Source organism: Terrapene carolina, unplaced genomic scaffold (genome assembly GCF_002925995.2).
Source record: "Terrapene carolina triunguis isolate 2854851 unplaced genomic scaffold, T_m_triunguis-2.0 Scaffold42, whole genome shotgun sequence".
NCBI classification, from domain to species: Eukaryota; Metazoa; Chordata; order Testudines; family Emydidae; genus Terrapene; species Terrapene triunguis.
In genome coordinates, this window is record NW_020664393.1 from 57941064 (window position 1) to 57963743 (window position 22680).

A 22680-nucleotide genomic window follows, 5' to 3' on the forward strand; every position below is an offset into this window, starting at 1 on the left:
GACGACTGGTGTCGTAGCATGGCCGGTTTGCCCTGGCATAGTCCAGCCCCCCTGCGCCATACTGGAGCTGCCGGTGCTGTCAGCTCTGCCAGCTTCGGGGAGTGCTCTCTATGAGGTTCCTGGCGTCTCCAATGTGTCCGGAGTGGACGGCATGTCCAACTCCCCAATTTGGCTCTCCCGTCCTGGGGAGTCCAACGGGATTGGACTCAACGGTTCCCCCTGGGCAGCCGGAATCAATGGTACCGGCTGTCCCTGAGCAGGAGCTGAGCGTCCCGATGTGGGACGCACTCCGCAGGCACCCTCGTGTTCCACTGCTTGGACTGTCAGCGAGTGCTCCTTTTCGGCTCTTCTCCGCTTCTTATGCGGCACTTGCGAGTGAGATCGGTGTTGAGAAGTCGCCAAACTTGTCTTCGGTGCCGGAGTTGGTGCTGCGGGTCTCTGGACCCAGAGTTCTTCACCGGCACCACAGCCTCGCTTACTGAGGCCGGTGTGCTCTGTACTGAAATGCTGGGCTTGGATCCCGACGCGGTCTGAGCCGGCTGGGACAGAGAGCCGACTCCATAAGGAGGAGCTTAAGTCTAAAGCCTCTCTCCTTCTTAGTCTTTGGGCAGATGATCCTGCAGATCTTGCACTTGTCTGTCTGCTGGGCTTCCCTCAAGCACTTTAAGCATGAGTCATGAGGCTCTCCCCTGGACATAGGCTTCTGGCAAGACCGGCAGGGTTTGAAGCCTGGAGACCGAGGCATGCCGGAGGGGAGAGGGAGAGGGGGGGGGGGGGGGGGGGGCGGGAGAAGAACCCCCAACAGAAACTTATCTACGAACTAACTAACTAAAACACTAGAAAACCTACAATAAGTAGAACTATAGACAATAAAAGAACAACTGTTCGCTAGGAGAAGAGCTTGCCCAAGGCAAGAGAATGAAGTAGCTCCAACGACTGTCACTGGTGGTAAGAAGGAACTGAAGAGGTGGCGGGTCGGCAGAGACCTATATTCACCGCCATAAGGGCGCCACTCCAGGGGGCTCCACAGTCAACCCGATGGGTACCGCTAGGGGAAAACTTTCCAATGATTGTGCATGCAGTGCACACACACCTACTTGGAACTGACATGAGCAATCACTTGCAAAAGAATATTAACTAGACTGCAATTAATGTGCACATCAGTGCATCCTCCTTTGCTCCTGAACAGTCAGAAGACAGCACTGGCAGGATTCATGATTCAATCTGATTACAAACTTCTGCTTCCTGATTGCTTCAGGGTGATTTTTTTTTTTTTTTACTTTTAACTTTGTCTACCATTTAGAATGTAAATTTAAATACCATGGAATTTATTTCATGACTATGATGGAAAGCTTTCTAGATATTCTGAAGGTATGCTAGAATGTAAGGAAGTCTTCCTGGGGTGAACATCAAGATTTATTGCCCCTCAAGTTATATATTGTTTTAAGCTTCACCTGTGTCAATATTTACTTCTCATGTCAATAAAGCTTGATGTTCACTTCCACATAGTCAATATCAGTTTAATAAAAGATTCCCGTCTTGTGCCAAAGCTATAAAAGGGGGTGGAACAGGACAAAGGGAGGCCAGTCTTGAGAAAACCCCTAGTTACCACCTGAGATGGCTGCTGGAACTAACAAGGATTGTACCAGGGGAAAGGATTGGGCCCAGTTTAGGAAGAAGTCTAGTCTGTGAAAGAAGCTTATTGGAATATCTCTGAGGGTGAGATATTACCTGTAATCAGTTTCTTAATGTATTAGGCTTAGACTTGCGTGTTTTTGCTTTATTTTGCTTGGTAACTTACTTTGTTCTGTCTGTTATTACTTGGAACCTCTTAAATCCTACTTTTTATACTTAATAAAATCACTTTTGTTTATTAGTAAACCCAGAGTAAGTGATTAATACCTGGGGGAGAAAACAGCTGTGCATATCTCTCTATCAGTGTTATAGAAGGGCGGACAATTTATGAGTTTACCATGTATAAGCTTTATACAGAGTAAAATGGATTTATTTGGGGTTTGGATCCCATTGGGTGCTAGGTGTCTGGGTGCTGGAGTCAGGTAACCTGCAGAGCTGTTTTCACCTAAAGCCTGCAGCTTTAGGGGTGTGGCCCAGACCCTGGGTCTGTGTTGCAGCAGGCTAGCATGTCTGGCTCAACAAGGCGGGGTTCTGGAAGTCCCAAACTGGCAGGGAAAACAGGCTCAGAGGTAATTTCAGCACATCAGGTGACAGTCCCAAGGGAATATCTGTGACCAAACCCGTCACAGCTATGATCACTGGTTGGCAGTGGCAACTGGCCCGTGGTATTGTGCATCATGGAGAACATTACCCCTCACAACTGAACAATTTCTCTTAATGAAGTTTGAGCAGACATCAGTCAACTTGCTGATCCTCTCCTCTGACAGACTGCTGCACTGAGCAGAACCCTTTTAAAAAAATCAATTGTCTAGATAAAGTTAGAGCCCTCGTCTCCTGATTATAACCCGAAGACTAAGGAGAAGTATGCTATTCATTCATCTAGATAAATTTTCAAGTACATTTTCTTCTGTCTTAAGATAACAGAATCCACTATCAAGACCTTTGAAAAAAAACTTAGGGGAAGAGAAATGAAAATCTGATGGGAAGAGATAAGAATTAAAAATGGTCTCTGTAACAGCAAATCTCAGGAATTTCCAGTGGAGATTAGTTATGGGAATATGAAAGACTGAATCTTAAGGGCCTAGGCAAGGACACATGCATCCTGGAGATGAACAAATGGCTGCAAAGATGGTATTGATCGGAGGACGTTGGCTTCCTCAACAATGGGATGCCATTCAGGAAGGAGGACTATTGGTAAGAGATGTAGTCCACCTGACCAAGAAGAGGAGCATCTCTGGACACTGACTTGCCAACCTATGAGGAAGGCTTTAAAATAGGTTCAAAGGGGGCAGATGAAAAATGCCCACAGGTCAGTATATTTAAAAAAATGACCTTCACAGAGGGCTAGATGCTAGGGGGATATGAGAGGGAAAATGGACAATTACAATAGTTTCAAGAAGCAATAAGGGATACACAAATGCAAGGAGTATGGGGAATAAACAGGAAGAACTGGAAGAATTAGAACATAAGCTAAATTAAGACTTAACTGTTATCACTGAGACTTGGTGGTATGGAGAGTTATATCTTATTCAGGAAGGAGAGGCGGGGGGAAAAGGGAAGAGGTGTTGCTGTATACGTCAAGAATGTATACACTTGTTCTGGACTTGTTTATGGACCTACTAGGGGTCCCTAAAACCTTTTTGTGGTTGACATAAATTACCCGAGAAAATAGCAGATGGTAGAGGAATTGGGTTGCTAACTGGATTTCCTTGTATTATCTGCCTGTAAGAAGCTGGTCATCAAGCTATGGGAAGACAGTAAACCCATTTCTTCTCATCCAAGCTCCCACCACTCAAAAGACGTTCATAAAGATCCTGGGTGCCATAGCTAGTCTCAATAGAAGGATTCTGAATTGTTAATGGTTATGACCACGGAGAAACCTTCTGTGAACTGGGTGAATGTCTATATGAAAGTATACATCTTTCAAGTCTAGAGCCACGAACCACGTGGCCTTGTCCAGAGAGGGAATTACTGATACCAATATGACCACGCAGAATTTTAAATTTTCATATAAATACATTTAGTCACCATAGGTTGAGAATCAATCTCCATCCCCCTTTCTTTTTGGGGACTAAGAAGTAAGGGAAATAGAATGCTTTCCCTTGATGTTGAGGTGGAACTCTTTCTATGGCTCCCCAGTGGAGAAATGAGTCCACTTCTTGACACAGAATTTGGTCATGAGATTTGTCCCTGAAAAGGACCCATAAAAGGTTTTTATGGGTTGGGGTTGACCGAAGCTTGATCAAATAGCCATAGTGAATGATTTCCAGCACTCGTTTGTCTGTTGTTAAAGCTCTCCAGTTGTGGGTCTCCAAAAAACTGAGGGGCAATGGATCTTGACAGTCCCGTCACAAGAAATTCTTCGTCCGCGGGTTAGCATGAAGTATGGCAATGGATGTCGCAGGAGCTGTGTACTTAGGCCTTTGTACCCTCTGTTGTTTGAGTGGTGGTTCCTGGAAGCACTGGTGGTAAAACGGTTAAAGAGGTAGTCTTGCTCTGTACTCCTGCTTATGATGCTTTCTCTTAAGGGCAGGGGTATAGATACTCAGAAAACAAAGCATTGTCTTTGAGTCCTTGAAAGAGTGAAGAGAAGCATCCTCTTTTCACAGAGTAATTTAACTGTATCAAAGGGCAGATCTTGAATTGTATTCTGCACCTCTCTAGGAAAACCTGAGGATTGTAACCCAGAATTCCTCCTCATGGCAATGGCCATAACGTGCGCAGGATCTACTACAGTCTGGAGAGAGGTTTTGGCCACTAGCTTGCCTTCATCAATTATGGACTGGAACTGAGGTCTATCTTCCTGAGAGAGCTTGTCCTTAAAATCCAACAACAAGCATGATTAATGAAGTTGTATTTAGTTAGAAGGGCCTGATAACGTGACATTCCAAATTGGAGAGATGGGGAAGAGAAGACTTTTCTCCTTAGGAGGCTGAGCTGTTTAACACCCTTGTCCAAGGATATAGTTTTGGAATGTTGCATTGGATCTTTTGGTGGCTGCTTGTACCCACCAGAGAGTTGGGCCATGTGCAAGAGAATAGAAACTCTGCCCCCTTACATGGAATGAAGTAGCATATCTCAGCTCTCTTTGCATTGGGAGCACAAGAAGCGGGAGTGTGCCACACTGTTCTAGCTGTATTCACGATGGCCCCATTTATCGTGAAGGCCTCTCAACAGGGACTTGAGGGTTGCAAGATGTCCAGAAATCTATGTTAGGGCTCTTGAATCTCTTCAAGCTGTATCTGGAGCTCAGACACCACCCCTTGTAGGAACTCCTGATATTGCTTGTGGTCATCTGGCAGAGATGGTAAAGATGGGGTAACTGCTTCATTTGGGGAAGAACATGAAATTGCTCCCAAATCATCAGAAATGTCAGATCCAGTTCAACTTCATCTTCCTCATACGCTGATGGGGCCAATTGGTGTTGGTCAGGAGATGGTAAGTAAGGCTCACGTACTGATCCCAGAAGCATAAAGTAGGCATCCCAAGGGCCCCAATGACCCCAGTATAAGGAATCAAGTGGCTAAGGAGGACCGCATGGCACAAGGTGGCACCTGGGTCTTGGAAAATCATATCTGGTTGGAGAATGGAACCCCATTCTGAGGGCCAGTTTCTAAATGATAAGATTAGGGCCCTTCTGGAACTTCCGACTCAACGGATGAAAAAGTCTGATCCTGAACTACCAGTGTAACCAACAGTACCGGTGATTGGGTACTCAGGGTTGCGGGTGGCAGAGAAGAGCAGATTTGTATCCTTCTCTGAAGTAACTATGACTCTGAATAAAGAGGGACACAAGGGGGGAGGGTGATGATAGGGGACAGCAAAAATGTCCTTTGGAAAGACATAGGTCTCCAACGACCCTAGGGTTTGGTGGGAGTTGGTGGAACTGTTGGATCTGATGCTTCCCTGGTCACAGTGGAAGTTGGATCCCACCACGGCCGTGACTATATTGGTACAGGGTCTGATCTGGATGTCGAAGGGATGTCTGCCTTTCAGTTTACACACTGGAACCAATACCAGAACGGACGTATCCGTGCTCCTTTGCACCACTTCCTCCTGCTGAGGAGGTTTACTTGGGTCTAAATCTTCAGAACCCATGCACAAAGACTCTCCCAACTTTGAAGAATGCAGACAGAGAGGGATCTCTTGTCTTCAGGGAAGCTTTGGAAAAAGATTTGTTTCTATGCTTGTGAGACGCCCCTTGCTCTCATGAGAAGCCTTCTCCTTAGGCTTGGAAGTCTTAGCTTTGACTCCTGAGCTTGTGCTCAGAGGAACACTTCTTGTTGACTGAGGCCAATGTACTTGGGGGGAAGGAGGAGGCATGGTGTGTGTCTCCATGGCCCAGATCTGATTGAGGTCTCATGGTCTTCTCCATCAGATATTTTCTAAACCTTAGCTCTCGACTTTCATGAGTTCTGAGAGGGAAGGAGAGGCCAATACTGCACTTAGATGAGATGTGAACTCCACCTAGGCAGTAAAGGCAGTGTTGGTGTTCGTCATCCACTAAAAGGAGTGGCAGCAGAAAATGCAATTCTTGAACCCTGGGACTCTGGGCATAATCCTAACTTCCCTGTGAGGATTTCCAGGAGGCAGGGAAAAATAACTAACTACACTAGTAGTTAACACTAAAAGAATAAAATACCAAAACTATTTACAATATATTTACAGACTGAAGGAGTCAAGGGAAGAAGCTGTAGACACAGAAGATTCTGACTTAGACCATGCAGCGGTAAGAAGGAACTAGATAGGTGCCAGTCTGCCCTGCCCCTTATGCCCTCGGTTCAGAACACGAAAAGAACTGTGCATGTGCAGACCAATGGACACAATTTAATAAAGATCTCCAGACTGAGGTGCATGGTGCACATGTGTACCCACATTTGAAATATACATAGGGACCATTCATTTGAAGAAATAGTAATGGGTCTTGGAATGTAATTATAAATGGAGAAATCATCATCGAGCAGGTGTGTTTCTAGTGCAGTCCCACAAGGATTTCCTTCTTGGCCCTATGCCATTTAACATTTTATCAGTGATCTGGAAAAAAAAATCCTCACTGATGAAGTTTGCAGATAACACAAAAATTGGAGAAGTGGTAAATAATAAAGAGGACAGATCACTGATACACAGCAATCTGGGTCACTTGGTAAACTGGGTACATGCAAACACATGAGTTTTAATATGCCTAAATATAAATGTATACATCTAGGAAAAAGAACGTAGGCTACACTTACAGGCTAGGGGGACTCTATCCTGGGAAGCAGACTCTGAAAAAGATTTTAGGGTGGAGGATAGTTAGCTGAACATGAGCTCCCAGTACAATACCACAGCCAAAAGGGCTAATGCAATTCCTGGATGCATAAACAGGGGAATCTAGAGTAGGCATAGAGAGGTTATTTTATTTCTGTAATTGGCACTGGTGCAACTGCTGCTGAACCAGTGTGTCCAGTTCTGGTGTCCTCAATTCAGACGGATGTTGATAAACTGAAGATGGTTCAGAGAAGAGCCACGGGAACATGTAAACAATTAGAAAACGTATCTTATAGTGACAGACTCAAGGAGTTCAATCTATTTAGCTTAACAAAGAGAAGGTTAAGGGGTGACCTGATCAGTCTATAAGTATCTACATGGGGAACAAATATTTAATAATGGGCTCTTCAGTGTAGCAGAGAAAGGTATAACATGATTCAATGTTTGAAAGTTGAAGCTAGACAAATTGAGATTGGAAATAATGCTCAAGAATTATTTTGGGGAAGTTCTATGGCCCTGCGTTATCCAGGAGGTCAGAGCAGATGATCACAATGGTCCCTTCTGGCCTATGAATCTATGAACAGTCTTCAAATATATTAAGGCTATTATAAAGAGAATGGTGATCAATTGGTCTCTATGTCCACTGAGGATAGGACAAACAGTAATCAGCTTAATCTACAGCAAGGGAGATTTAGGTTAGATATTAGGAGAAAATCTCTAATTATAAGGATAGTTAAGCACTTGAATATGCTTCTGTGGTTGCCTTAATTCAGCCCTCTTGTGAACAGGCATTATTATAGGGACCTGAATTACACACATACATGCTCTTTTTCCCCACAGAACTCCTGCCTCATTCAGTGCACAGACAACGAATCAGTGTTGTGTAATGAATGAGGTTGTTGTCTGTCAGATCCTTACTTCATTTTTTGCAGAAGTTGGAATGTGTGTGGTGAATGAGGCAGACCACTCCAAGAAGAGAAAGGATGGTTTCATGGTGAAGGCAGCTGAACGCTGCCATGGGGAAAATGGATTCTATACTTGCCTCTGCCACAAAGTTCCTATGTGATGGCGGGCAAGTCACTTATACCAAACTTTTCACAGATGAGCATTTATTGTGTGTTCCTCATTTTCTGGCTCCCCAACCTGAAACCTTGAGGTATGGTTTGAAGAAGTGCTGACATTGCAACTTTTAAAGTAAGTGTGTCTATGTGTCTACTCTCCTAGATTTTTCAAAAAAGCAAACTGAAAAAACACAAATTCCATTCGGTGGAATCACATTGACACCCACAAGGGTAATTAGCAGGGTTGGAACCTTTAGATCCACTGCACAGATCTCTGTCACTTGACCTAACAGAGTAACTGATAAGAGTATACAGTTACACGGGTAGCCGTGTTTGTCGCTTTTTACAGATCCAGACTAAGAGTCCTGTGGCACCTTATAGACTAACAGACGTATTGGAGCATTAGCTTTCGTCTGACGAAATGGGTATTCACCCACGAAAGCTAATGCTCCAATATGTCTGTTAGTCTATAAGGTGCCACAGGACTCTTTGTCACTTGATAAGAGTAGTATGTTGTCATCCTCTAGAACTAGAGTAGAGGGCGGAGAGAGGCTTTTGTCAGTAGGTTTTCACAGATATTTGTAGACAGCACAGGAATGGCGAGATTCTGGAATCTCTGATTCCATTCCCCATTGCCCCATCTCCTCACCTAGCCAGTCCCAATCTTTACAGCCCTGGATTGCTCAAGCCAGTCCCTGTCTCCTTACCAGCCAGTCCTAAACTCACCCTCCAGGCTCCATGTCAAAGTCCCAGTCTCCCCCTCCCCGCCATGACTCCCAGTCTCTCAGCTCAACCAGTCCCATCTCACCTCCCGTGGCTCACTGTCTCATTGTCCAACCAGTCCCAGTCTCCCCTCCTACTGTGCACTGGCATCCCTGTCCCTACCTCTGTTTCCACCCTGGCTCCCAGTCTCCTTCTCTAGCCAGTCCCAGTCTTCCCCACCAGTCTGCCAGTTCGTTTCCAGCCCCAGCTATCCCCCAGCCTCTCCTTCCCACATAGTTCCTTGCCCAAATCTACTCCTTCTACTATCCCACCTCTCCCCTGAGGTCTGGCTCTTGTCCCCTCTGCATTCAAGTCAGACTGCTCCTCCTCTACACTGCCTAGTTTCTGAGTGCCTCCACAGAAGCAATGAGAACACAGAAGAACCACAATGGCCTATAGGAGCACCTGCAGGGAAAATCTTACTCAGCGTCTGCAGCCCTGAGATGCAGCATGTTCAGTGCACACAAAATCTTCAGAAAATTTAGATGCCAAACTCTAACAAGTCTCTACTGAGCATGTGTGAACTAAATTTTCAAAGGCTTGTAAATTCGTCAAATTTGGGTCCCCCCCAGGACAGCAAAAAGCACATTCCTGACACAAAGGCAACCAACATTGACAGATTTAAATTCCCTGCTCCAAAGCATGGAGGCACAATTACCTCTTAATGAAATACCTTAATGAAAAAAGTAAGAATTTTTTTAACGTGAGCAAAACAACATATTTCCCCCTAATCTCACTCTCTGAAACAGATGAACTATTTTTGCTTCAATGTTCCCAAGACACTTGGCACAGGAAATTTCAACCCAAATGGTTAAAGTTTCACAAAGTTATAAGCAACTGAAAACAGGATCTTATAACGTGAAGCGTCAAGCAACCTTACATGAGTGCTACCAGTTCTGCCTATTATATAACACATACAGTAGATTTAATTCAGAGATAGGCTCATTTAAATAAGGAAATGCAACATGCTTCCTCACACAGCTTTCTTAATATTTTGTATACTGGAATTCACAAAAGATGACAGGATAGTCTCACATTTCATTAGTCATAGTATAAATACAAAAGGAAACAAACAAACAAAAGATATCTTTGTGAATTGCCCATAACACTTATATAATACAATGTATCACAGTGGGAAACTGTTTAAAATTATCATTCTTTAATAGCAATTTTTGTGTTACCTTGGTTTGTTTGGAGGAAGCTGTCGGCTTGGCCGTCTCATAGACTGATTTGGCTGTACCTTCATGGAAGTTCTAGGAGAAGATCGAGCAAAGGGGTCGGGTGCTGGAGGCTTTTTTGGAATTTTTTTCACCAATCGGCTCACCCATTTCTGTTGATCCTCTGTAGAATTAGCTAACAGTAGTAGATTCTTTGCAGTTGAAATATCATAATATACTGTAAGAGAAATTTAAAAACAAAATCTCATTATTAAATTTTTTACATGAGCTCACCTTAAAAACTAATGGCCAGATCCTTGGGTTCTCATAAATTGCACAGAGTAGAAGTCAATTGGTGCTATACAGTATAACGCTGCCACTTGGGCTGCCATGATCACAATGCTACTTTGGGTATAGATTATACCACAGCACCTTTAACATTCCTGCCAGAGGAGCCTTTCCAATCTATCCACAGTCTGCACCCCCTTCTTATTTCTTCCATTTGGAGGATAAGAGGATGATTATTCTCCATGTTACTAAGGAAGCAGGTATACAGGGAAACAAACATATGCTGTTACAGCCATCTCATATGCCCATAAGAGATATTGAGCATAGAGAACTGTGGAACTCAGCCCAGAGGGAGCAACTTTTCTGAGTGTCATAATCTGTATTGCCACATACACTGACATCTCTGTCCCATACCGAAATGCAACACAATCCACTGTGTAAGTAGCCTTTTTGGGTAGCCCTTCCCTATGATGTTGACAGCACTGCAAGTATGTGGCACACATGTCCCTGTGCTGGCTGAATGTCACTGTACTCCAGTGAGCTGGTCTTCCCTAACAGAATCCTGATATGCACCCAAGGATCTGTCACTCCAGCAGTTGCTATCTTTTACCTTGAGCTCATCTGAGATCACATCATGATGAGAAACCTGTATCTGAATTATTCCCTGTAGTTAATTGGCAACCATGCATTTATTCAATTATTCACTACTTACCTTTGCAAGGTGCTATAATCTCTTCCTTTTTATCCATGTGATCTTTGTGACATTTGATATGGCAGCGGCGGCACTCTAGAGCAGGAGGGGGTTTAAACATGTGCCACAGTGGCTTCATACAAGCCTCACAGTTGGTTGGAAAATGATACAGAGTTGGTATAAATTCATGTCCCTTGTGGCAAATGTAATTTGATTTCTCCCCCATAGGCTCCACAGGAAATTCTGGTTCCTTCTTGCTTTCTCCTTCATTGGCATACAGAATCTAGAGTTAAAGCAAAATAACCACAAGATTCATACACAGTGGGTGTAGGTAAAGGGCAATTATTTAGTTAGCAAAAATTCAGGAATACAAATTAGAGTAGGTTAGAATAGATTTTCTGACAATTTATATGATCTACTTTTCTCATTTGTACTTGTGCCTTCTTTAATAAAAAAAAATATTTTTGAAGCATCTTGCATTTATTTGCATAAGGAATTTTACCAGTTTATTTTTCTAAAAACACTAATTTATAACTACATACCTGGAATATCCTAGGAATCTCTTTGGAATCTGCTCTGTACACATCGGTCTGTGTGACTGGCCGGACATGGAACAATTTGCTGTAGAAGCAGATTTCAAAGAAATAAAATAAAACAAAAAAAAAATTTGATATTAGAGTTTTATCTAATTATTATATGTACTGATTTAATATATACAATTAATTACGGAATTGAATTGTATCTTAGCTAATAAGGTACATCAATGTGATGTAAAGATTGCCAACAAACAAAATTCTAAATCCACTTTATTCAACTCCTATTCCCAACTCTGCATATCAATCTCCAACCCTTAAACCACATAGCAACAAGAGCCAAATTAAATCTGAATAGCTGCATTCTGCACTTGTTAAGCAGAATGTTAGGAACCACTAAGAAAGGATTAGATAATAAGACTGAAAATGTCATATTGCCTCTGTATACATTGACGGTACACCCACACCTAGAATACCGCGCAATTCTGGTCACCGATCTCAAAAAAGATATATTAGAATGGGAAAAGGTAGAGAGAAGGACAACAAAAATGATTAGGGGTATGGAACAGCTTCCATATGAGGAGAGATTAAAAAGACTGGGACTTTTCAGCTTGGAAAAGAGGTGATATGATAGAGGTCTATAAAATCTTGACTGGCATGGAGAAAGTGAATAAGGAAGCATTATTTACTCCTTCACATAACACGAGAACCAGGGGTCATGCAATGAAATTAATAGGCAGCAGGTTTAAAACAAACAAAAGGAGTATTTCTTCACATAATGGACAGTCAATTTGTGGAACTCGTTGCCAGGGGAGGCGGTGAAGGCCAAAACTATAATGGGGTTCAAAAAAGAAATAGGTAAGTTCATGGAAGATAGGTCCATCAATGGCTATTAGCCAAGATGATCAAGGATGCAACCATATGCTCTGAGTGTTGCTTGCTTCTGTTTGCCAGAAGCTGGGAATGGACAACAAGGGAAGGATCAATCAATGATTGCCTGTTCTCTTCATTCCTTATGAAGCATCTGGCATTGGCCATTGTTGGAAGATAGGATATTGGGCTAGATGGAACATTGATCTGACCCAGTATGGCCATTCTTATGTTTATGTACTGCACTTGTAACCCACAGCCGAGTGTGTGATACAGTTTCCCCACTCTGTGCCAATCTGCAGAGGATATGAGTTGTTACAGCCCCCAGCTATAAAGTTTTGGCTCTTTAGTTCAAGCTATAGCTCCTCAAGCTCTTAGTTCTGGAGGTCTCTAGATCCCAGTGTGTCAGCCAAGAGGGTAGTCAGACACACACTGACTGACCTCAAACTATAGTTTAAATAACATATGACAACAGCGTCAATATCAGCTCTCAAAAATATTTTCTAAAGTTGTTTTCTTTTCAAGCCATCTGCTAATGTTCACCTGAAAGTTAACAAAGTAATGTATACCACAATTTCCTGTAATAATACTTACTCAATATCTAACACCATGTAGGGGTTAGAATGTTCTTTATCTTGTTCGCTATCATAGAACAGAATCTTCTTACTGCTTACAATTACATACTGTTAAAAAAGATACACAGGTATTAACATAGTTCTTAAAATACAGGCTTTATCTCAAGTATTTATTTCTGTCAAGTCAAATACTTTCATAACATTATTTCATAATTTAATTATTAAATAGCCAATAATAGCATGGTAGTTTGGGTCTACAATTTGAGCACAAAGTAAGTCATACTTTACATCACAATGACATAAAATTGTGATAATTTGGTAACAAACTACCTTTATATTTTTAAACACCTATTTTAAAAAGATGAAAGGAATGGAACCCAATAGAACTGCTAACAGGATACAAAGCCTTTGGTTTCTATGTTGCTAGCTTAATTTTGACTCAGATTGGTCCTGTACACAGTGAACAGGTGTCCCCTTCACAAAAATCACCACAGTTAGCACATTTGTTGGTAGTCTCAATAAAGGAGCCAAAGACTGAGTAGATAAGAGAAAACCTCCCACCCAAAAAGTTGTCCAGAATAGGCAGGTTGGTAGAGTAGGTAGAGAGAGCTGACACCACCATCGCCTATGCTATACCTGTTCTGTGTTTAAAAAAAGACATCAGGGAAGCTTGAGCTACACCACAGGCTGAAACACCATCAATTCAGGGAAGACATCCAGTTCTTTATCTCCTACCTATCCTAGTGTGTTGTTGGGATCAGCACCTAGATGATGAGCAGTTGACTAAAGTTGAACCAAGGCAAAATGGAGGTGATGCCGGTAGGAAGAGGGAAGCACCTGAACTCACCTCTTCCTCCCTTATCAAGGGAATCTGCCCTTGGATATGTCTATTCATAGACTTAGGATCCTGTTCAGACTCCTCACTGCTAGATAACCAAACAGTAAGCCGCAGGTGCGTAAAAAATGTCTACTGCCATCTGTACCCTGACCTAACAGACTCAGACCTATCAATAGTGATCTGTGCACGTACTATCTTCAAGACTGATTAGAGAACATATATGTAGGAAAGAAGTCACACATCTTTAAAAAGATGCAACTAATACAAAATCCAGCGAATCTGTTAAGTAGAGGTCAACGATTTATATTTCTCACCTTTTTCACCCACCCAAATTTCTTAGTGTTATTTCGGACAGGTAGTGATAACCAACCCTCTAATCTCGATTCTGCAAATAAATATTAAAGTAAGTATTTAAACAACACACATTCATCTGAGACCACCATGCATATGAAATAGCCTTTATTTAGAAAGAATAAGGCAGACATACAAATACCATAACCTGATAAGCAAAATGCCTTGCAACATTTATCACAGCAGATTTTTCAAGGACAAAAAGCTGTATTGCACAGCCAATACTAGCAAATAATGCCACTCAAAAACTAGTAATTCAGACTAAGAAAAAAGAGCCAATGTCTCACTATAAAATTATGCTATCACACATACATTCTCTTTAGTAAAAATAAGACAAAGACATTTATGATTTTAAATGCCTATAATTATTTAACTATCAGCCTCCAGCCACTAAAATTGCTTGTGTGAAGACATTAGTACAGAATACACAACATTCAGTTTTAGAGGGGAAAAAAACCTTCTAAATATGAATACACATAAGCAAATACATATTTTAAAGCCCGTATATTAAAGTTTGTATTTAATACATATATACTTTTATTATACACATTTAATATTTGAGGAAATTTATTGATTTACTGTGGGAGTTGCGGTGGGTTATAAATAAAATTAACTATTTTCCTGAGTAACAGCAATAGCTAAATCACAAGAGTTTTGGCATTATAATTAGAACTCCTTGCTCTACACCTTCTCCTCTGAACCTGTGTAAATCACTACAGCTTTCTCACCAGTAACAAGAAGTCAACCTTTGGCTAATCCTTTTGCCCTTACTGCATTCAGTATACTCTCACCTGAACCGCTTAATAAGAAATAGCTTTTGCTGCTAGTTTCTCACAATAGGAATATTTTAAACCACCTTTTCTCTGAAGATTTCAAAGTGGTTTTAAAAACATTAAGCCTCGACATCTCAACGGTAATTTAATATTTGTTTTGTGGTAGAAGCCAAAGATCAATCAGGATCATGCTCCCACTGTGCTAGGCACTGTATCAACACACAAGATCCCCCTGCCCCTGCTTACAAACTAGTTGAAGATAAGAATTTGTCTTATTTGTGAGGTAAGTAGTATTAAGCAGAACTGCTTACCTGCAATAATTGCTTTCTGATTATCTATATCAGAAGAGATCATCATACTTGTAGATCTCTGCCTCTGCACGGGAACTCTACATTCAAAGGTCTAACACATTTGATTTTAACAGGGGCATCTTGTTCCAGCAGCCTATGCATGGAATGTAACATCCCCTGGCCCTGTAACCACCAGTCCCTTTTAAGCAGGTGGTGAAATCATTCCTATGTGTACAAATGGGAATCGAATAACAAAGAGATAAACTTTATAGAACCCTCAACATTGTGGAGAGAAAGGTGGGAGAGAGGTTATCTAGAGTGATGTATACTCTATCGTCAGAGTATATTGGTTTGTTTGCTGGTACCCTTAATGAGGATGCATATTTTAATACACACACCAAGTACATGGGAAGTACTACACACACATTTTGCCCCATATGTCTGGCTTGTTAGATAGTAATGAAACAATTTAAATCTTCAGCAATCAGCTCAGTGATGAGCAACTCATGCCTCTAGCATCACATGTGGCTCTTCAGGGCCCAATATATGACTTTTAATGGTCTCAGTGGGTTTGGCTGGAGCTACTCTCACTCTGCCTGATATCAGACAGAGCAAGCAGAATGCTAATCAAAAGAGTTCTCCCCCGTGTGAAAAGAAGAAATATTCACATACTACTCTCCAACCTCTAAGAATTCAGCTAGAGGGGGGATAGAAGGTGAATCCTCCCATTTTACTGCTTCTGAGGGTTATTCTCTACTAAGAGAACAGAAAAAGTGACAGGCAGTTGTCCCTTACCCACTGTCAGTGCAGCTGCATAGTTTAAATACTCTTCATTGGATTTGCTGCTAAAACTGGCTCCACCCCAATAATGGCTAAATGCTCTCCCTCCATAACTGTTTCCACATACAGGGATAGGAGAAAAGCTGCTGCTGAAAAATATTCAGCCACCTCCAGGGAAAGGAATTGGGAGGAGAAGCTGGGTTTGGCTGGGTCCCATCAAGAACTGCTCAAGGAATTTAAAAAAGCTCTGTCAGTGGAGCTGCATAAGCATTCACCTGCTTCTGTTGTTGTGTAACCCTATAGCATGTTTCCCAGTAGCAGAAATATGAGAATCTAGTCTCTCTCCTCTTAAACTGCATCCTTAGTCTGGGGGCACATACAGGATGAGAATCTAGTTTCCCCTCAAACTGCATCCTTAGTCTGGGAGCAGGGACAAGACAGAAGAGAACATATTTCCTAGAAAATCCCCCTGCTGGCAGCTGAGATTTGCCTGTATGCTCAATGGACATGAACCATGTTTTATTTCAACAGGGCAATGTCCCAGCCCTGCCTTCTTATCAGAAAGGCAACAGATGTGATTTACCGAAGTCAGTATGTAATTAAACATTTCTTAAAGACAGCCTAATTTGGCCTGAACTCTGAAAACCCTACTGATCTGACAAGGGTCCCAGGATAAAAGTATAGTGATTATAACAGCAGCTAGAAAGAGACCAAAATCTAGTTTGTGTTTCTTTTATAAGGAGGACCAGAACATAAAGAATCTATTTTCGTCCTTACTTAAGTGTGCTGACAATATTCCAAACTAATATTTATCCTTATGTTCAAAGTTAATCAAATAAACAGCTCCATATCAAATAAATCTTTAGTCAAATATTAGATGTCACTATGGTAAAAAAAACCCTCACTTTAGTACTAGGAGGGCTGATCCATACAGTATGTGTATATTCACATACAATTAGTTCAAAATACAGAATATATGTTTATAAAAAGAGCTATCTTTCACCAAAGCCGCAAATAATTATTTTCTTTTTGCTGCTGGAAAAGTAATTTTTGATAACTTGCTACTGCCTTTTATGCTGACAAGGATCCATAATGAACAGGCAAATCTTATGTATTAGGGACCACTTTTTCAAAAACAGCCTCCAAGTTTTTTGTGTCTTAGTCATGTGACATCCAACTTTATGCAAAGAATTTGGGCAGGCCAAAATTGGATTTGCATAGGCAAGTAGTATCTGTACTCACAAAGTGAATGGCTAGATATTCAATTATTTAACTGGAGTAATTAACTGCTCAACTGGAACAAATAGTTAAGGTTTTGGATACCCAAAAACTTTGAGGTGCATAAAGTTAGGCACAGACACTAGATAGAGACTACTTTGAACATAGGGCAATAAAATCACCTTACAAAGTATTTCTACAAAATGATTGTTTTTAAACTATAGGTCTGATTTGGTTGCAAACAATGAACATTTAGAAAAAAAACACCAGGCCAATTCTTTGTTCATGCAACATTCTCTTTAGTATGTTCTGGATTACAACTTGTACTTCCAGTGCTTTTGTCAATAGTATATTAATGGTGTTAGTTATAAAAAAGGCCAAAAGGACAAAGTTAAAACAAAACGTAAGTGCACCAAATGGTTTCAGGGATGTCACCTGTGCTATCAGGTTCTGAAGGGATGTGTACACAAGACAATGGTTCTTCCTCTGAGTCAGAATCAGAGTCGAGAAGCATGTGAGAACTGGAAGGCTTAGTGGCAATACTGACAGAGGTAGAAGAATGCTGGTAGGTAAGAGACATGGACTCCATAGTGTGGGATTGAGTGATATGGACTAAACACCCAGCACAAAGGAGGAAAAAGGACAGAAAAGTTAAAACAGAATCACTAAAAACAGAATATTAGTTTTTACATTTTATCATTTAATACAGTATTTACAAAATGAACATATCAATCAAGAGAAAAAAATAATTGTTAGTTCGAATGAGAAACAAAATGTAATTTTTAATTCTTAAACAATTGAAATGAACTTTTTAAAAACAATTTAAGAAGAAAGAACTAAGTATAGTCAAAATAAAGATAGTGTCAGTTAGTGCATGGATATTAAGTGCTATCAGATTACTGAAAAGGTACAAGGAAGTACAGAAAAAGCAAGGAAGTCACGGAAGCATAAGAATATCGTTTAATGCTTTGATTTCCATGATAAAACACTATGAAACTGATAAAGATAGGAATATTAATAAAAAAAATCATACCAGGGAATCCATCATCTGCCTCAGCATCCCCAGGTCCACTGCCTATGCTGCTGCAGTCTAGGCCAATATGTATAGACTGGAGCTGTGAGCGAAGTTGTTCAATGTCGCTATCCTTGCTATCAAGTGTCATCTGCAGTTCGATTCGTATCTGGCTCTCCTCTGCTATTTGCTGTGAAAATGATTTGAAAAGGTTTGCCTTTTAGTATTACTGTTGTACTCTATAATTTCTTATTTTTATAGTATTTTCTTGGTGAAATGAGGACTTTACAACCAATCTTGAAATACACAACTATTTAATTTCTTTAGCTGTGTCATCCCTAAGATATGGAAAATGTATGCATAATAAATATGACATCTTGGAATAATTTTAAACTCTGTTTCAATTGCTTAAACAAATTTAAGAACATTTTATTGCTATTTATTGCTGCAAATTCACTTCTTACTGCCTGCATTTCATTGATCTCCTTCTGATATTTAATCATCATCTGGGTTAACTTTTCACGTTCAGATTTCAGTTCCATATGCAGTTTCCTATTCTCCTTTTCTTTCCTCCGCACATCAGTGTCAGCTCCACGTTTGACTGGATCCTTCCGATTCATGATCTCAGCCAACTTGTTTACTGCCTTAAAACAAAACAAAACACAGAACATACAATAAAGCCCCCATAGGTAAACAACAGGTACAAATGTCATCTCTCCAACCCATGATTAGCCTCTATTAAAATACTTTACCCACGAATTCAAAAATATTTGTGCATTTCCATCTAAATAAAATACCAATTTAATTCTGTGGATGAATCAAGTATTGTAAAAACGATAATGACATTTCACTCTGGAACAAAGTACTTTTGTTCTTTTACATACTTTCTTTAGATAGCCCAGTTAGTTAGAAGCCAAATACAACTTTGAATTGGAATGTCTAATATGCCTCTAGGATGCCTCGAGCACAATGCAGGAGCACAAAATCTGACACGAAGTCTAGTATCCAAACTTTGGCAGAGTTTATTACCAGATGCTTCAGGGAAAGATGAAAAACACAGAGGAAGGTAATTCAGAGTTGCTAACAATATAATTAAATCAAACTATGTCATAAGCAAAAATACATGACAAAACTAGCTTCTCTGAATCAAAATAAAGGATTTATCGGGATTAGGGATTTACACTGGGCTAAATCACACTTGGACAAACTGTTTTATTCAAGCACCATGCATCTACATTACAGGTCTGCACCCAAGATGTGCAAGTTTTCCTAAAGTAATCTGGTTTAGCAAAAAGCTCTGAGGATATAAAAATTGTGTCCAGGCTTCAATGAGTGCATACAGCTGGTTTATAACAGAAAGCAATTATTCCATTTAAAAATGCTATCTGCTGCATGAACAGTATATTATTCCAATTATAATGATCATCTGCTCATTCTTTTATACTTACCTGAGTTTTCAGTGTTCTCTCATTCAACAACTGCTTCTCAAACTGAGTTTTAATAATTGTTGTATTTGTTTCTTCCTCTTTTAGCCTTGCAATTTCTGCAACAAGGTAATAAGAAATCTGTAATGGCTAAATAGAGCATTAAGTGGTACACTTTTTGAGAACGAAAGCATTTTCAAATTAAATTCAAGTTGTGCAGTGAACACTCACGTTCTTGGACTTCTTTCAGTTTATTATTCAGTTCTTCTTTCTCATTAGCAAGATTAGCCACATCACTAGTTAGTGTCCTATTGGCTTCCTCCAGCTTAAAAAAAAAATTAAGTATATGTTACCACACAACAAAAAGTAATGCAACAGATTTACTTGATTACTTAAAAGAAGGAAAATACATCAGAATGAGACCATGATAAAAGAATAGAGGATTTGGAGCAGGAAGAGAAATGGGAGGCACAGAGGAGAGAGAGTGACCAAGCAAAGGTATGTGAGGGACCGGGGGTGTGGAGGAGAGAGAGGGGAGCTAAATGAAAAATGTTGTAAAGATTGTGAGATATGTAAAAAAGGAACAGGAAGAGTCTGCCATCAAAATCAAGACACTAACAAGCTCAGGACTTGGCAGAATACATGAAAAAATACAGCCATCTGGAGGTGAGAGACTTCAAAACAGAGAATGTGCAGGTTTAAGTGCTATATGGAGTTGAGAAACTTGGGATTGAAGAGGGGGAAAGGAGCTCACTGCAGCAAATATTTAGAATGAAAAGGAACTAAAGAAGAGTCTGCTGAAAGAGAGGGCAGGAATATAAGATGAGTCAGAAAAGCAAGAGCACAGAGCTGAAGATAATCATATACTGACATGAATTTCTTGCAAGACAGAGCAGGAATTCCATAGACAATTGAAGGAGAGGGTTAAGTTTAAGACTGGTAGGGACAGAAGAGCATATGGTTATGAATAATCAGGGTTAATTCAGATTTCAGAGATGTGGAGGAGGAGGCAGATTTTAGATAATGATCTGTGAGAGCTGGAGAGAGGTGATGGAACTGAAGTACAGAAGGTTTGGGTAATATGAAGGGCAGGTGAAGGAAAAGGAGAGACCCATGTGAGGAACACAGTGGAGGTGAAGATCCAGAAGATGTGTGTGGAAGCCCAGAGGTTGAAACTGAAGAAACATTTCAAGGAAGGAAAAGAGGTAGTGATACCAGTTAATGATGGAATAAACAGCAGTTGATGGAAAATGCAGACCACATGCCTACTGATTAACAGAGATGAAGTGGGTATAGCTCCACATTTTGTGATGTGACTAAGAATTAACGAGACACTGCAAGAAAGCAAGTTCTTAATTGAGAGTGCTGGCAGCTACAGCTGCTTCTTGCTTTCTAAAGGCCCGAAGGGCAGAGAGGGTGACCTATACCTACATGTTTAGCACATTAGGATCAGGGGATATAGAATTGGCAGGCCTGGATCTTTTCTCTGGAACTAGCTAATAGATCTGAATTCTTCCTAGGCTGTTTATAGCTAAGCCTATGTTTTAGTCACTGGTATTTTTAGTACAAGTCATGGACAGGTCACAGACAGTAAACAAAAATTCACGGCCCGTGACCTGTCCATGTCTTGTACTATATACCCCTAAAAAAAACTTGGGCCAGGGGGCTGTAGAGGTAGGGGAAACAGCCTGGGAGCGCTGCGGGGGAGGGTTGGTGGGGCTGGCAGGCTTCCTGAGCAGCTCCAATGAGAGCTGCATGGGCAGTGCCTGCAGGCAGGGGCAGCGCGCAGAGCCCCCTGGCCCCTCCGCCTAGGAGCTGCAGGGACATGCCGGCCGCTTCCGGGGAGCCCTGCCAAGGTAAGCACCGCCCCACACCCCAACCCCCTGCCACAGCCCTGAGCCCCTCCCACACCCAAACTACTGTTGCTGTGGGGGGTGGGGACACGGTAACCCGAGAGTGCCCAAGTAGCGGCCAGTGTGGCTGGCCAAGAGGCTGCCCGAGCTGCTCAGGCAGCCCTGGAGCCAACCGCTGCAGAATCCCTCCAGCCACAAACCCCTTCTAGCCAAAGGAACCATCTCCTAGGATGTCATGTTTCAGAACGACTAGGAATTTTTATGGCCGAACTACACACATCTGAAAAAATACGATTTAGAATGGAAAACATGACATAACCTTGATTATAGCAACGTAAACTGTATCATCGTACACAGATTTTTATATACACAACTCATACATACATACATTCTCAGTTTTGTTTCCATAGGTCCAAAGTATGGAAATAACTATTTTTTCATCCAGATGTGAAAAATATGTAAACGGAAAATGTTTCTCGGTATTTGTAATGATTTTTAAATTTCTAAATTTCAATTAAACAATATTAACCATGTAATGGCTTTTAAAAAAATAAATTCATGATCTCATACTGCTTTCCTCTAGTCTACTTTAACAAAAATCCAAAAATTTTTCAAGCTGTGTATTTCTGTAAGCCTCCAAATGTATCTTTGTTATAATGATTAAAGAACTTTTAGCATGCACAAAAATATACGACAGGAGTTATAACGCAGATTACTCACAGATCCTATGGTAGCATCTTTCTCAGTAAGTTCTTGCTTATGCCTAGCCATCATCTCTTTAATCTCCAATTCTTTCATGATCTTCTCTTTTTCCAAATCAGAGTACTGTTCTTCAGCAATGGAGCGAGCAAGTTGCTCTGAATCAGCTTTTGTCAAAGTTATCTCAAGTTGTGCAGCCAAGGAGTCTCTGCAAATTATTGAAAAATAATTAGTTCATGAAATGAACCTAAATGAAAACCTTTTCCAACTGAAGTAAATATCCAGATTTTCTGTACATATACAAATAAGTGGCAAACCCTCACCTCTCATCTTGTAACTCCTGTATCTTTTGCTGCATTTCTTTACAAAGTTTGGTCTTTTCTTCACATTCCTCTTTAAGCTCACGAACTTGGGTCTTGTACAAAGTCTAGAATTTTAAACAAAGAAAAGGAAAGAAAAAGGACCTGCATATTCTAGCTTATGGGGTATCTGAATGAATGAGACAAGACCATGTTAAATCAAAAATCCTTTAATACAGCAAGAGGCCAAGCACAGCAGTGTCTTGTCTCTCCTAGACCTGACTTAAGGCAGCAATACTTCCCAAAACCGTTTCTTTCACCTTC

At 40.9% G+C, this 22680-nt stretch overlaps 1 protein-coding gene across 3 annotated transcripts in view; it reads right to left on the bottom strand.

Moving 5' to 3' along the window:
* Positions 1-22680, bottom strand: part of ROCK2 (Rho associated coiled-coil containing protein kinase 2) — a 153602-nt gene that overhangs the window by 8882 nt on the left and 122040 nt on the right. For all 3 annotated transcript variants that reach the window (XM_024192598.3, XM_024192599.3, XM_024192597.3), the window contains exons 22-33: positions 22381-22484; positions 22079-22265; positions 19737-19830; positions 19530-19624; positions 18546-18725; positions 18103-18271; positions 17505-17681; positions 13972-14042; positions 12839-12927; positions 11384-11462; positions 10863-11124; positions 9887-10100 (exon numbers count right to left, since the gene is read on the bottom strand). In XM_024192598.3, coding sequence (XP_024048366.2) covers positions 9887-10100; positions 10863-11124; positions 11384-11462; positions 12839-12927; positions 13972-14042; positions 17505-17681; positions 18103-18271; positions 18546-18725; positions 19530-19624; positions 19737-19830; positions 22079-22265; positions 22381-22484 — 1721 coding nt within the window. The remainder of the gene's footprint in view (positions 1-9886; positions 10101-10862; positions 11125-11383; positions 11463-12838; positions 12928-13971; positions 14043-17504; positions 17682-18102; positions 18272-18545; positions 18726-19529; positions 19625-19736; positions 19831-22078; positions 22266-22380; positions 22485-22680) is intronic.